At 45.1% G+C, this 14,743-nt stretch overlaps 1 protein-coding gene across 3 annotated transcripts in view; it reads right to left on the bottom strand.

Moving 5' to 3' along the window:
• ZNF451 (zinc finger protein 451) overlaps positions 1–14,743 on the bottom strand; it is a 48,624-nt gene extending 33,881 nt beyond the window's left edge. The window contains exons 1-4 of one of the 3 annotated variants that reach the window (XM_025204483.1): positions 14,728–14,743; positions 9,667–9,918; positions 5,593–5,676; positions 4,341–4,466 (exon numbers count right to left, since the gene is read on the bottom strand). In XM_025204483.1, the coding sequence (XP_025060268.1) occupies positions 4,341–4,466; positions 5,593–5,676; positions 9,667–9,687 (231 nt within the window). In that variant the 5' untranslated portion in view covers positions 9,688–9,918; positions 14,728–14,743. Of the gene's footprint in view, positions 1–4,340; positions 4,467–5,592; positions 5,677–9,666; positions 10,781–14,727 lie in introns of those variants that run through there. The other 2 variants (XM_025204485.1, XM_025204484.1) reach the window with 2 other exon arrangements.

Raw genomic sequence — 14,743 nt, forward strand, 5'->3', positions numbered from 1 at the left:
TGGCTAGTAAAGTGACCAAAATGCTGGCTTGCATCCATAGATGCTTCTCAAGCAAATCCCGGAACGTCACTCTCCCCTTGTACTCAGCCTTGGTGAGGCCACAGATGGAGTACTGCGTCCAGTTTTGGGCCCCACAATTCAAAAAGGATGCGGAGAAGCTTGAAAGAGTCCAGAGAAGAGCCACGCACATGATCAGAGGTCAGGAAAACAGACCTTATGGTGACAGGCTGAGAGCTATGGGGCTCTTTAGCCTGAAAAAGCTCAGGCTCAGGGGTGATCTGATTGCCACCTATAAGTTTATCAGGGGTGACCACAAGTATCTGGGGGAATGTTTGTTCACCAGAGCGCCCCAAGGGATGACAAGGTAAAACGGTTATAAACTACTGCAAGACCATTTCAGGCTGGACATAAGGAAGGGTTTCTTTACTGTTCGAGCCCCCACGGTCTGGAATAGCCTGCCATCAGAGGTGGCTCAAGCACCTACACTGAACACCTTCAAGAAAAGCTGGACTTGATGATCTTCCAAGGGAGGTCCCTTCCAGCCCTAATGTCTATGAAATCCCACACACCCAGTGGAGGACCCAAGAGGCCTGGTACCCCCAGTAAGGAGCCACTTGCTAGGTCATATTATGGGGAGAAAACCTATAACGTTATCTAGGAGTTACTATTAAAGTTCACTTGATACTACATCGGATGAGTTGCCGTGTCATTCCTTGAAGGGCTCTGGCAAAAAGAATCCCAGTAGTAATGGGGCGGGCAGGCAGGGAAGCTGCAGCCAGGCAGCTCCTGCCCCAGCATATGGGGCTTCAGCTGCCTTCCATCCACTCTGCCTGCCTGGTACTGTGAGCAACCTTCTGCAGGAACCCGAGTGAGTGGAAGACAGCTGGCAGCTGGAGCCCCACACGCTGGGGCAGGAGCTGCCTGGCTACAGCTAATTTGATTGGGCTCCACAATGTCTGCATATACTGGGCACTTCAGTGGGGCTTTTTGGCATTTTTAAAAACTTTAAAATATATCCCACAAATGCAGTTCCACAAAATGAACGATAGAAGCCTCTTATATATGACTGCAAATTTTAACTAACAGCTTCAAAATGAAAAACTAAACACTTTAAAATTTGGAATTCATAAGCTTCAAATTTAAAGCCTTATTAAGGTGCTCCTCCTAAATGAGCTTTCATTAAAATCAACTATTTCCACAATGTGTTTTGATTTCAACTTATTATTTTCCAAAAGAGTCTTTTGATAGACTCTTTTGCATACCCAAACAAAGGAAAAAGGATTTAAAGCCCAATTTTGCCCCTCTACTTTATTAATTACACAAGTGATTGCCAGGGAACATGTGATTTCTTTTTGTGGGGCCCAAAGTATCTATAGTTTTCTGGATTTTCTCCCACATTGGTGGCAAGAAGGTAGCTTGTGCAGTATCCATAGGAATTCTCATGGACCTGACTGTGAGCTACCATTTCACCACAGGGAAACAACACAGCATGCTTACTCAACTCAAAACCTAGCTATTGTAGTAGGAGTCACCACCTTATGGCTTCAGGGCATAGGTCAGCCACAGAGACTCCTGAAAAGCTTCCCTATAACAACTTCTAGATTTGGTACAGCACTTGAAGGGCATCACTTGCTGAGACAGGACAATAAATCCATACAAAACAGACTGTTGTAAAAAAACCCAAGAGGAATGTCCCAGGGGAGCCGGGGTTACAGGAGGACCCCAGGCCAAAGCAAAAGAAAGCCCCCACTTACCTCCTGCAGGGTCCGAAAGGCGTGGGGAAACGCACGCGGTGAAACCACCCATATGGTTCGTTAGCCACGCTCATATTCATCTGGGGCAGGGTGACGTCAGCTGGAGACGCCACCCAGCAGAGACAAAAAGCTGCCCTGAGGGCGCAGGAGGTGCGCAGGTGAGCGGAGGCTCAACAGGAAAGCCCACACCCTGAGGGGCACAGTTGCTGTGTCCGGGCAGCCCGGGACGGCAGGGCGGAGTCTGGGGAGGCACCGGCAGCAAAGCCGACAGAGGAGCCGACAGTGAAGCCGGCAGCAAAGCCGGTGGAGGCACCAACAGCAAAGCCGGCAAAGGAGCCGGCAGCAAGGCCAATGGAGGCAGAGGCAGCGAAGCTGGTTACAGAACCGGTGGAGGCATCGACAGGCAAGCCAGCGGAGGCACGACCTGGCAGGGAAGCCCTGGAGAGGAGGTAACAAGGGCGGGGCCAACAGGAACCACCAACGGGGATCGCCGCGGGGTGCGGCAGAAGACCCCAAGCAGGGACGGATTAAGTGGCAGACAGGCCCCACTATGTCCCAAGGATAATCGGGTGGGACGCCATACCCAAGCAGGGCAAGCAACTGGGGCTGGGGCACCTAGGCACAGGGAAAACACGGGGCCCATAGGTTAAGGGCACTCTTTATTCCTTTGTGGCCTCCAGGTCCACTGGCCGCATCACTTCGGCTGTCACGGTGGCGGGGATGGCACGCTACGTCACAGGGTGGTTGGGATAGGGCACTAGGGATATGGGTTAGTCAGATCCAGGTCCAAGGGCCTCGAAGTCTTCACGTTCGAGCTGCAACCCGGGGACACAGACTCGTGGCTGGAGGGCCACGGGAGTCTGGAAAAGAAGCCAAGTGGAGCCAAGGATGCCAAAGGGCCAGAAGACCTGCAACCCAAGGTGGCGAGTGGCCGGGGTGTAGGAGAGGTCGGAGCCCCGTGAGTGCCCGCCAAGGGGCGTGACGACCCTGGAGGCTGCCTTGAAGGGGAACCCCTCCACTGAGGTACCATTCGAAGTCGTGGCAGGCAAGTTAAGGGGATCCCCAGATGTCAGCCAGGGTAGCCTTTGGGGTCCACTCACAAGCCCGGGACAGGCTAGACCAATAGTCCGGGCTAAGGCAGCACAAGAACGCCTGGTAGAACAGAGGTGGGCACAAGGAGTTTGTGTTTAATATTAAAAACAATATAAAGCTTTAATATGCTGGTGATTCCTCACCTCAGGAGCTAGGAAGTGCCAGATGCTGAAATAAAGTCACTACTGCACAGAAAAATAAATGAAAATTAAAAATTACTAAACAAAATGCGGGGCAAAAGCTAAACTATCAACATGTTCTACTACCAAAGCAGAAATTAAAGGATGAGCATGATACTCCTACACTGAACCACATCTAAATTCACAGGCAAGTGGCATTAATCTACTAGTGATGAGAGAAGCTGTGCAGCAGAACCATGTTCAACATTAAAATAACAATTGTTATCCACAGCTCTCATACTACCTTACAAAAGCTAGGTAAATCACTTCTACTTCTGTTCTACAAGACAACAAAACTGGAAGGAGGGACTTGCAAGAGTTTGTCTGGAAAGAGGACTAGAACCTAGGCTTCCAGGGTCCAATGTTCCATAGCAACTTATACCTTTTCCCATCCTCAATTACAATATTTCTATGGCTTATGGCAGAAAGTTATCAGAGATCCTGGTTTTCTCTGATAAAAAAAAAAAATCCTCACTTTTCGGATTTAAAGAAGTAACCCCAAATCCACATTTTCCATGATTAAAATGAAACACCACTATATATCTATCTATATATTGCTGGCATTTCATTTTAATCATGAAAAAAATTGGATTTGGGGTTACTTCTTTAAATCTAAAGAAGTGAGGATTTTTTTTAAATTAGAGAAAGCCAGGATCCCTCGTTGTTATTGACATTCCACACACTATATAGGAAAGTATGAAGTTTAGTCTAGGACAAAGATTTTTCAGAAGGTTTGGGGGGGATGGTGGGGGGGTTTAAACGCATTTAAAGTATATTTTAAAGCAACTGTAACAAGTTCTATGCCTTTCAAGTTATTGCACTACATAACTTTACTTTAAAACACACATCTCAGATTAAGAAGTCTAGTCCAGTTTAGTTATCAGAAAATAGTTATCAGAAATATTGATAAAGCAACAAATTTATACCCCTTAAGATCTTCAATTACAGCATGTAGACCTAGGCAAAAAAAAGAAAAATCTATTGGAGTGATCTAAAGATGCCAATAAACTATTATTCAGTATTTTGTCTATTCCATACAAGATGATTGGCACAACAGATACCCAGGTCTCTGCTGAGCATATGAACAAGTGTACGAGATGGTGCCCCTGGACTGCATGAAGTTGATATCTGCTCTCTAAAAACTAAGCTGATACTAGAATTCATTAGGCTGAAGAACCAACAAGGACTTTTGGACATTACCAGACTGTGCTATATTTGAAAAGTTTAATATCCAATTTTAAGCCTCAATCTTTTTATTATTTAATGAGGGAAACAAATACAAGGCACAGAATGTCTCTTAAAATATCTGCCGTACCTTGAAAGCTTTGTTTTTCTCCTCTTTCTGCTGTATCTCTACTTCCACATGGCGTGCTAGGCGAGCTAGGGTTGAAGCAACCCTTTCTTTCTGATAGTCAATGTGATCTTTACGTTTTACTTTTCTCTATAATTAAAAGAAAAACAAGTTAATTTCATAATTGCTATACAGTGAAAAAACAAAAACAAAACAAAAAACCACCACAGGGTCAAGAAAAGGCTATTTTACACAAGACTCGCAGCTGGAGATGGAACTCAGTACTCCCTCCACCCCTACAGCAAGCATCATAATCACCAGTCCACAAAGTCTCCTTCACTCCCTTTCTGGTTCTGTATCCTGCATTCTGTTTATTTATTTATTTAACACATGACAGCTTTGGTAGGACACATACCTCAACTAGTTTTGACACTGCTCCTAGAAAGCAGGAAAGGTGGGTTTGAGCCTTCTTGGGCTCAGATGGACTTTGAAACCAAGTCTCCCGCTTTTAGAATGAATGCCATGCTGTTATATAAAACATGGGGCCACAGAGCCACCTCCTTCTAGTGCTGTATTTCACAACTCAAACAGCCATTACTGCATTTTGTAAGAGATGGGAAAGAATCCTATTGGTATGCATGGAGTATGCTCCAGACTTGCCAACCAGACTGGAACCAAGAAGATTTCTAATTTCCAGATCTCATTAAGCAAGAGATCAGCAACCCTGTTCTTCTGATCTGTCCAGATCTTTTTCAGCCTAAAATGAAACTCCAAGTCTACAGGAACTTACAAGGCACCTTCCTGTTTGATCTGAATGTTCACATACTTGCCCATTAGGAAGGCACTGAATGAGTGCTTTATGAACTGCAATTCTGAACTCAAGTGCCCCAACTCCACTTAAAATCCCTTTTGGGACCTGGCCTAAGCACCGGTAGGAGGGAAATATTGCAGCTGGTGCTACTGTGAATACATTTTCATCCAGTGAAGGAACAGACAGTAGCACCAGCTATGAAAGTAATGTAATGTACTATTTACCTGTCTGTAAGAGGGTTTTAGGTTTTATTTGGGGGTGGGGGTAGGGGAAGAGAAGAAGAGATTATCCCCAATACTTTTGTTTAGTAACTATAAAAAGATAGCTGACTGCTAAACACTTTACACATCTTTTATTTTCACTGTAATTGCAAGTCAGAACTGCGAAGAAGCTACATAAAAGACATAAAACCAGGGCATTTGGAGAAGTACTATTTGGAATTATCATCTGAAAAAACACACTCACATGAATGCTGGCACTGCTGCTAGGCTCTTCATCTTCACTACTGACAAGGTCAATACATTCTAGCACAGGTCTCAAAGGCCCTTCCTAAACAGGGTTGAAACAAGGAAGAATAAATAAAATATATCCATATATATTAACATTTTGTATATCCTTCTATATTATCTATCAGGGAATTTCATGGGGAATTCAGGAAATTTTACTGATGGTTATCCTTAGCACCTGCTACAACAAAATCATAAACAAAAATAAAGCTGGAAGGGATCTCAGGAAGTCATCTGTCATCTATTCCAACCAACTGCTCAAAGCAGAAACAAGCCACGTAAACATTTGATCTGCACTTTCAAAAAAAGAACAACACTATCTTCCAATCAGAGATGTGGGGCAGAAAATTTTCCAGTGATTTACTTTTTCATGGGAAATTTTCCATTTCTAAAAATTCATTGTTTCATAAAATTCATTGGTAACAATGAATGGATGTCAATACAATATTAGGCAAGCTTGGCAGTTTCAAAGATGTAATTAATGTTTTTCAGGTGATTATCCCTAGGAAGTGTGCAAGAGGGTACATATAGGTTTTACTGATTTGTAAACAGGAGGGTAAATACACTTACATAATAACCCAAACCAAAAATCAAGTTATGAATTCACCTAATTGGCTGTTCAGGTCAAATCAAAACCAAAGCACAGCATATCATGCACAGTTCTTTGGGTGTGCTGAAATGAGTGCGTCAGTTTTCATAGATTCATTAGGGCTGGAAGGGATCTTGGAAGATCATCAAGTCCAGCCCCCTGCCCCAGGGGCAGGAAGTCAGCAGGGATCATAGGATCCCAGTAAGATAATCATCCAAATTTCTCTTGAAGGTGTTCAAAGTAGGTGCTTGAACCACCTCCGGCTGCAGTCTATTCCAGACCTTGGGGGCTTGGACTGTAAAGAAGTTTTTCCTTATGTCCAGCCTGAAACAGTCATGGAGGAGTTTGTGACCGTTCGACCTTGTCATCCCTCGGGGTGCTCTGGTGAACAGACGTTCCCCCAAATCCTGGTGAGCACCCCGATAAACTTCTAAGTGGCCACCAGATCACTTCTGAGCCAGTGCTTTTCCAGGCTGAAGAGTCCCATGGCTCTCAGCCTCTCATCATAAGGTCTGTTTTCCTGACCTCTGATCGTGTGTAGTGCCTTCGCTTTTTTCCTTAAATTTAAATAAAATACGTAAGCGAAGTACATGCTATTCTGTACTGTCTTTACATTTTTACAAATATTCCAATACAAGTAGTTTCTCTGTCTACATAAAGCTCTGAATGTTTGAATATAACTTTTAAACCACATTAAGTGTGCTGTATTCAATTTTCTCTTAATCAAATATTTCAGTTCAAATACTTGTGGCTATTGGGACATAAAATTAACATGAGAGTACTTTTTTAGTTTTTCACTCTATTTAGGGCACTGTAAAATTTTCCAGGAAACCTACATCTCTGCTTCCAATGACTGATTCCACCCCACTGGAAATCTGTCCCAGTATTTAACCACCTCGCAGGAAAAACTTTCTATTTTGTATGCAATCTAAATTTTCCTTTACTTGGACCACTTGCATACCACATCTCCTTCTTCATTTCTCTTCTTTATTGCTCATGCATTTCTTTCTCAATATAAACGTCAATTCATAATACCAGTTTGAGACCCCTAATTTTATTTCTCATCCGTTTACTTTCCACACACTACCCCTGTCCCAGCCGCCTGCGGAGGGTTCGGAATTGAGAGTGTGGTCGGGGGTAGAAAGGTAAGAAAGATTTATTGACTTAACAAAAACACAACTACGCGTAGTAACAAGACAAAAGCAATTTGCGTCAGCAACTTATCGACAGTCCCCTCTGATGCCTGATACACGGCAAGCTTCTCTTTCCACAAAGTTCAGCCAAGTCAGGCGTCCCCGAACAACGCTGTCCGAGGGGTACCGGGAAGGACCCTGGAATGCAGTCCTTGGGCTCCTCGAGGTCCACGGGCCCACTGATCGAGGCAACAGCTAACTAATCCTTTTCACAGAGCTGTATCTTCCTTCTGAATGGTTTGCAGATATTCCAGCCAATTTAAAGCTTCTGAATGGTTCTGATAACGTACAACCACTCAGATTCCTTTTACTTCAACTGTCCTTAGACTGACCAATTAGCAGTACAAGCTTTGCATTCCTTTGATAAGGTAATTTTAACTACACCACAGGGCCTTACTACTCCTAGGCTTTGCTAAATTTACTAGGCCTTACTTTATACAAGGCCTCACTACATCTTAAACTTTAATTAGATTTTTAGCAACAACATATAGCTTAATATCTAAACAAATACAGAAAAACACTTGGTCTAATCTTCATAGGGCCTTTAGCAAGCACCTTTATCACACAGGCATAATTTCAGCTGTCACAACCCCCATTTTTAATTAGGTGTGTGATGTTTAAGGGCAAGGGTGTCAAGTTCAACCCTCCTCACAAGCCAGATCCAGATGAAACTAGGAGAGGAAGAGGAATGGGTGATGATGACACACCTGTTTCATAGCTGGTAGAGTTGGAAGGGACCTGAACAGATCATAAAGTCTGACCCCCGGCCATGGCAGGAAAGAGTACCAAGGTTAAAACGACCCCAGCAAGGTGTTCATCCAGCCTCCTCTTAAAGACCCCCAGGGTAGGAGCCAGCACCACTTCTCTTGGAAGTTGGTTCCAGATCCTAGCCGCCCTGACAGCGAAGTAGTGCCTCCTGATATCTAGCCTGAATCTATCCTCTGCCAGTTTGTGACCATTATTTCTTGTCACTCCTGGTAGTGCTCGGGGGAACAGGGACTCCCTCAATGCCTGCTGATCCCCCCTGACTAGTCTGTAAACGGCCACTAGATCCCCCCCTTAGCCTTCTCTTGTGAAGGCTAAACAGGTTCAGGTCCCTTAGCCTCTCCTCGTAGGGCCTGCCCTGCTGACCCCTGTTGCTTGCTCCCCGACACCAAAATATCCTCAACAGGACTAAATGCCAAATTTTGGTAACCAGCCCCATCCCTGCTTTACCACCCTTGAATTTCCAGCCCCCTTGGAAGTCCTGCAGACCTGAAAACATGGCTCCACGAGCCAAATGCAGTCTGCAGGCTGTACACATGACATGCCTAATTTATATCTGTTTACTGTTAAGGAGCCCTATTATTTGAACAACTCCTGTTTACTTCCACTGTATCAAGGGAAGAGTTTCTTATGAAGAGCTGGAATGCTGGACATACTAACCAATGAAACTCAATCCAAAGCAAAAGTCAGTCTAGAACCAAAAAGCTACTCATCAGAACAGTTAAGAGTGAGGCAACAGAGTTATTACAACCGTCCTTCTTACTTACTTAACAATCTTCAGTGCTTAACATTGAAAATAAGTTTATGATTCCCTCCTCCTTAAATCTACTACTTCCACAAGCTGGTTATGGAGACTTACAAAAGCAACACTATCACATTCTTCTATGCCACCAACCTGCTAAGCGAATTGGCCAGAATTTCAGCTACCAGTAAAACATCTAAATTTAAAACAACACAGGGCTGTATTCACGTTCTAGAACCCTCCAGTCTCTGCTGTTATTCAGAGTTTGACATGGGAACAGAGTGAAATTAACAAAACTGGCATTAGTCTCATCCCTTCTATCCATGATCCCAGTTAAAACAGCAAAAATAGCCAGGCACTCAATTTCCACTGACTTTCAGCAAGAATCTTGTATCTAATTCTCCTTTGTAACTTTAAAGTATGACAAGGAAAGCTAAGTCAGTCAACCCAATGACTGAGTGGAGGTCACCTCTGGAAAGGTCAATAAGGAAGCCCAAGTATTTTAAGACAGAAAAGCAAGGTGTAACTACAGGCAGCCCTCGGACTTGCAACACAATTTGTTCCTGACAACCGGTCTGAAGTCGAAACGTTGTAACTTGGAACCAATTTTCTCATAAGAAACAAAGTTATAAACGGGGGGATTCATTCCTGAACCAAGGCCTAATACCCTATTTTCACCAAAAATACCCCAGAATTTTGTATTCAATCAATTATAGATGAGTAATATAGCTACAGTATAAATACATTAATGTAAATAGCAATCATATTGATTTGAAAGGACTTCTTTGAGGTGACTTTGCTGGACTTTTTGAAAGGCTCTTAGTTGGACTTTTTGAAGGGTTCTTGGCCGGAGCCTTCGCAGGAGTCTTAGCTGCAGGTTTTTCTGGAATCTTGCCCGCTTTCTTTAAGAAAGTGTCCAAGGAAGTTTGGACAGATGTTCTCCAGGAAGATGAGCAACTCAGTAAGCTTGGTCACTGGAGCGGCATCGCATCGGATCTAACGGTGTAAAGTCAAAACTGATGTCATAAACATTGAAACAGTGTCAATTTATACATGTTGCAAGTGTGAACCATTGCAAGTCAAAACGTTGTAAGTCAAGGACTGCCTATATAGGAATTATGCATAATACAGATTCTGAATACTGCTGGAGGCTATTCAAGAACTTGGAGGCTGTTCAAGAACAAGTTCATATTCAAGAACTTACAGTTATCCTTACTTAAATTGTGATTCATATAATTTGTTCAAAGTAAATAATGTGCAAGGCAGGAGTGCCATGCTTTCATCTCTGAATAAGATGGCCATTAAGGGTGCTGACAGACATGAAGGAAAAAAAAAACCAAGAAAGAGAAGCATGTTAGTTCAATCTGGCTCCTCAGAGTCTGTATAAATTGGGCAATTCAGCAGGGCCTTATAGCACTTTTATCAAATAACTGATTTAATCATCTATTAGGTAAAAATGCTAAATAGCCCCACTGAAGTGCCTGATCTATATTAGACATTGGGTGAGCTGGGTCAAAATAATGCAATGCCTCTTGTGGGCATAAATAGGCTGCATTTGGTGCAAGGGCACGCCAAGCTGAAAGTAAAGAAACAAGTGAAAAACTAAGAGGTTTTATTTTCTGAGGGGTGCATCAAGTCTACCAAGGGGTTTCTTGAGTCTAAAAATGTTAGGAACCACTGTTCTAGAAGGTATACTAAACAGTTTGTGCTTGTGGATTGTGTCAGAGTAACCAGAGCTATAAACTACAAGTGCACCGATACATCAGTCCACTATCGGAAATCGGCACCAATATAAAGAAAACTGTCTATATCGGAAATCAGCCTGATGTGGCTGATAAATGGCCCGTGCATGCACGCAGCTGCAGTGCAGCACATAGGCAGTGAGAAGCACAGCCTGCAGCGTGGAGAGCTGCATTAAGCTGGTAAGTGTGTTATGGTGGAAGGGGAGGGGCAGGGGGGGGGTGCAGATCAAGGACACCACAGTGAGGAGGGAGTGGGGCTGTGGCAGGTGCTGCCCAGCCAGGGGGCAGGGGAAAGCATGGGATGGAGCCGCGGCTCATCCAGTGTGGGAAGTGGGGGCGAGGGCAGCTCATCTGCTTACCTGGCAGTTTCGCTGCTGCTCCCATAGCTCTTCCTGGAGGGGCCCCTGTGCCCCTGGATCTATGCAGGGTATGCTGCAGTGGCACTGGGAGGGGGGTTATGGGAAGGGTACGGCAATTTCTGGGGTAGGTGCAGGCCTCCCTCGTAGCCCCCTCCTAGTGCTGCCGCCTCCCCAGCACTACCCCAGACTGCAGCTGAAGCCTGCCCCACCTGTGCCTCATGCAGATCCAGGGCACATGCCCCTCCCCATAGAGCGAAAGCGAGCACTGGCTGATCCCAGAAGCGCCTGCAGCCAATCCCAGAAGGGACCACCCCTGGGCATCGAGACTGGCCACGGGGAACCCCCGCAGCAAAACTAAGTTGATACCAGTTGCCCATGCCACCATCCACCACCCTGCACCACCACTCCTCATGCAGCCACTACTCCCTGATGGAGTGTATTTTTAAAAAGTGCCGGATTTTTGAGAATTCTGAAAAATGGATTTATGAGGTTATATTCTATCATAAAATCCTCCAAATAAACAAGTATTTCTCTTATTCCTATTACATTAATTTAAGGTTGGAGTCTTGTTGTAGCCATGATGGTGCAGGAAATGCATGAGAAATGAAGCTTTTTTTGTGGTATTTTCTACTGGACCAACTGAATGATGTCCAGCGTTGTCTCCTAACTATGCAGTTGGCCCAGTAACAGATACCAAAAAAAAAAACCGTGAGTAATTGTACAATTATTTTAGATGGAAAATATTTTTTAATCGATTAAACTAATTTCTACAATGCAATACCATCTTCTATTGGTAGGGTAGTATGTATACAGGAATCTTATCAGCCCAATGATAAATGCAGTAAAAGGGTCTTCATTATATCAGTCCAGAGCATACACAAAGTACAATTTCAGAAACCATACTCCCAACTTCTGAAACATTTCATGCTGTTTCTAATTTATTCTGTATGGAATAACCCACTTTATGTATAGGCCAAATATATTATAAATCAAGACTCTGGTGAACTTTCAAAAGTAATGGCCAATAAAGATACAGAATATGTCATATTTTAAAACTTACTTTCACCATTACTAATCATTTCAAGTTAATATTAAATAAAAGTAATAGATCTGTGATTAAGTTTTAAGCTTAATAAATAAGCCTTATTTATTTCCTGGTCAGCAACATTTCCTAGTTTAACACCTAGTAATTGTAATTGGATCAAGGAAAAAAAAGAATCTCCATATACTAATTGCCTACCTATCCTGCTGACAGCCTACAATAGAGAAAAGTATTCTTCCCTGCCTCATGTACCAACCAACGGAGCACCAGGTGAGCTCCGCCACTGAACAACTGACGTGTGAAACCCAGTCCGCTATAGCACTTTTTGTTTAAGTGAAAGATGGTATAGTAAAGGGGGAACAAGACAGAGTGGGGGTACGGACATGTTGTACCACCTAAGTCTGCTGCTGTTACCTATCATGGATCATGCTGCTTTCAGGGAAGTCCTAACATAGAGCTGCCCCTGAGAAGCCTTGTGCAGTCTGCCTGTCCTGATAGGAACCCCTGAACCCAGTCCTGGGATGAAGTCAGGGTGCTAACCCACCTTGCCTTTCCCTTGTGTTTATTAGAAAGCACAGTGATTGAAGTGCTTGCTTATTAGCTTGGTATTAAGGAATCAATCTTCCCATCAAACTGTTGGGACTCCAGGTCCACAGTCACCACTTACCAGGACTTTAAAGCAGGCAGATGGTAATGAAAAAAGTTTTTCCCCTCTCTACAGTAATCAACTAGCGTAGTAGTTGGAAGCCTGTCATTTATTACCAGTTAGTTTTCATCACACCAAACATTATCCTGTGCACAAGGAGACTGTATCCTCACTCAAAGTGTGAGAACAAGGGTAATTACAGAACAGACTCATTAAAAGTCTGCACAATTCACTGTAAAACTGAACTGTTATTTTAGTTACAGCTTCCTCCCACAGTCCTTCAACCCACTGCAGATGCAAAATTTCCCTTATTTAAATTTTGTTTGCGTACAACTTGTTCTTAAGCAGCTTCCCTGATAACTAAGTCATCCCTCCATTCTTCCTTGTCTCCTTCCACTACTATACTGTTTCACTGATAGTAGTGACACCAACATAAATGCAAAATTATCCACACCTCATTTCCCTCATAAGCAAACTTCTTGCCACAGCTTTGCTGCTACAGGGCAGTCACCAGCAGCCCAGCACACCCAGCTCTAGCCCAACCCTGCCAATCCCACCCCCTGCTCCCTCCAGCTGCAGTTCTGGTCCTCTGGGGCAGTCAATAGTAGTCTGGCACCTGCCCTGCCTGGTCACAGAGAAGCAGCAGCAGCAGCTCCTAGCCTGGCAAGATTGGGGCTAAAGGAACCAGAGCAAAAGGGAAGGGGAGCAGGGGATAGGAGGGCTCAGCCACAAAAATGGGGGAGAATGGGGTGGGAGAGAGAGGCTGCAGGCCCTCCCCTCTCAAGTGTCCCCATGCTCCTCCTCCCCTACCAAACAAGCTATTCCAGCCCAAGGCAAGCCATGGCTCAGCTTCATCTTCAGTCAGGGGCCCAAAGTCAAAGCTGGAGCTAAGCTAACCCACCTACCCCAAGCCGGTGTTCAAATCCAAGATAAAGCTTTCCCTCCCCAACCCCCAGGCTGACGGGGAAAAACCCCCATCTTGGATTCAAGTAAATATGATAACACCTAGTAATTTTCCTCTCTTCAGCAGGTAGCACCACAGAGTCAGGTTCTGGCACCCGAGGGAGTACTTTATTCCACAAACAAACCGTCTCAAGGATTTTAAAGGGACTGGGATTGCTTGTGGAGTAAGAAATGCACCCTCTAGGATTACACCCGCTACTGTCCCAGTGAACTGTCCAGTTTTTCCATGCACCTGCCTGACAACTTTGTTCACCTGGCTCCTCTGCTCAGTCATTTGCTCCTACCAGAGGCAAGTAATCCCCAATACAACCAGCTTTACTGCAATTTCTCAAGCTTCCATGAAGCCCTCAGGCACCACCTGTCTGAACCTGCACAGAACTCAGCAGAACCGTGGCCTCAAGTCAACAATGCCCTGTCGCTATCGATTTCCTTCTCCCAAGCCCTGCAGCTCCTGGCAAAGACCTGGTTTTTTTCTTTCGCAGTAAATGAAACGCAAGCCTAGGGAGCACATGTGAGGGGGGGGGGAAGGGGCAGAGGGTGAGGAAGGGGCTCCACTTCCACAGCGTCTGGACTGACACTGAGACCTTGCTTTGGAGCAGCATTTTTCAACTTGTGGGTCATGACTCAAAAGTGGGTCTCAAGACTATTTAAAAGGGTCCTGAGCTGTGGCAGGGTAGAAAGATAGAAGGAAGGGGCGGGGGGAGAGCTGCATCGCGGCGCTGGCACAGGACCTGGTGCCCATGCCTGCTGGGGCAGAGCAGCCAGGAGGCTGGTGGGGGCAGGAGGGGCCAGGACCAGGCTGCTTGGCATGGTGCAGCCTTGCAGCCCCAGCCCAGGGAAGGCTCGGTGCCACAGGCCTCTCCTCCTCCCCCCTCCAGCCTGTGCAGGGGCCAGACCTGTTTTGCTGCCGCAGCTACTGCGCGAGTGGGATGGGGGCAGCTGGGGGGCCCTGTGGCAGAGCGCAAGGAGGGGCGGAGGGCAGTGGGCTGCGGGTCAGTACTGAGGGACACCAGCATGGGAGACTGGGGCCCAGGCCCCAGCGGCAAGGCTCACGCTGACGAACTGCACG

Source organism: Alligator sinensis, unplaced genomic scaffold (genome assembly GCF_000455745.1).
Source record: "Alligator sinensis unplaced genomic scaffold, ASM45574v1 scaffold482_1, whole genome shotgun sequence".
In the NCBI taxonomy this organism is placed as follows: domain Eukaryota; kingdom Metazoa; phylum Chordata; order Crocodylia; family Alligatoridae; genus Alligator; species Alligator sinensis.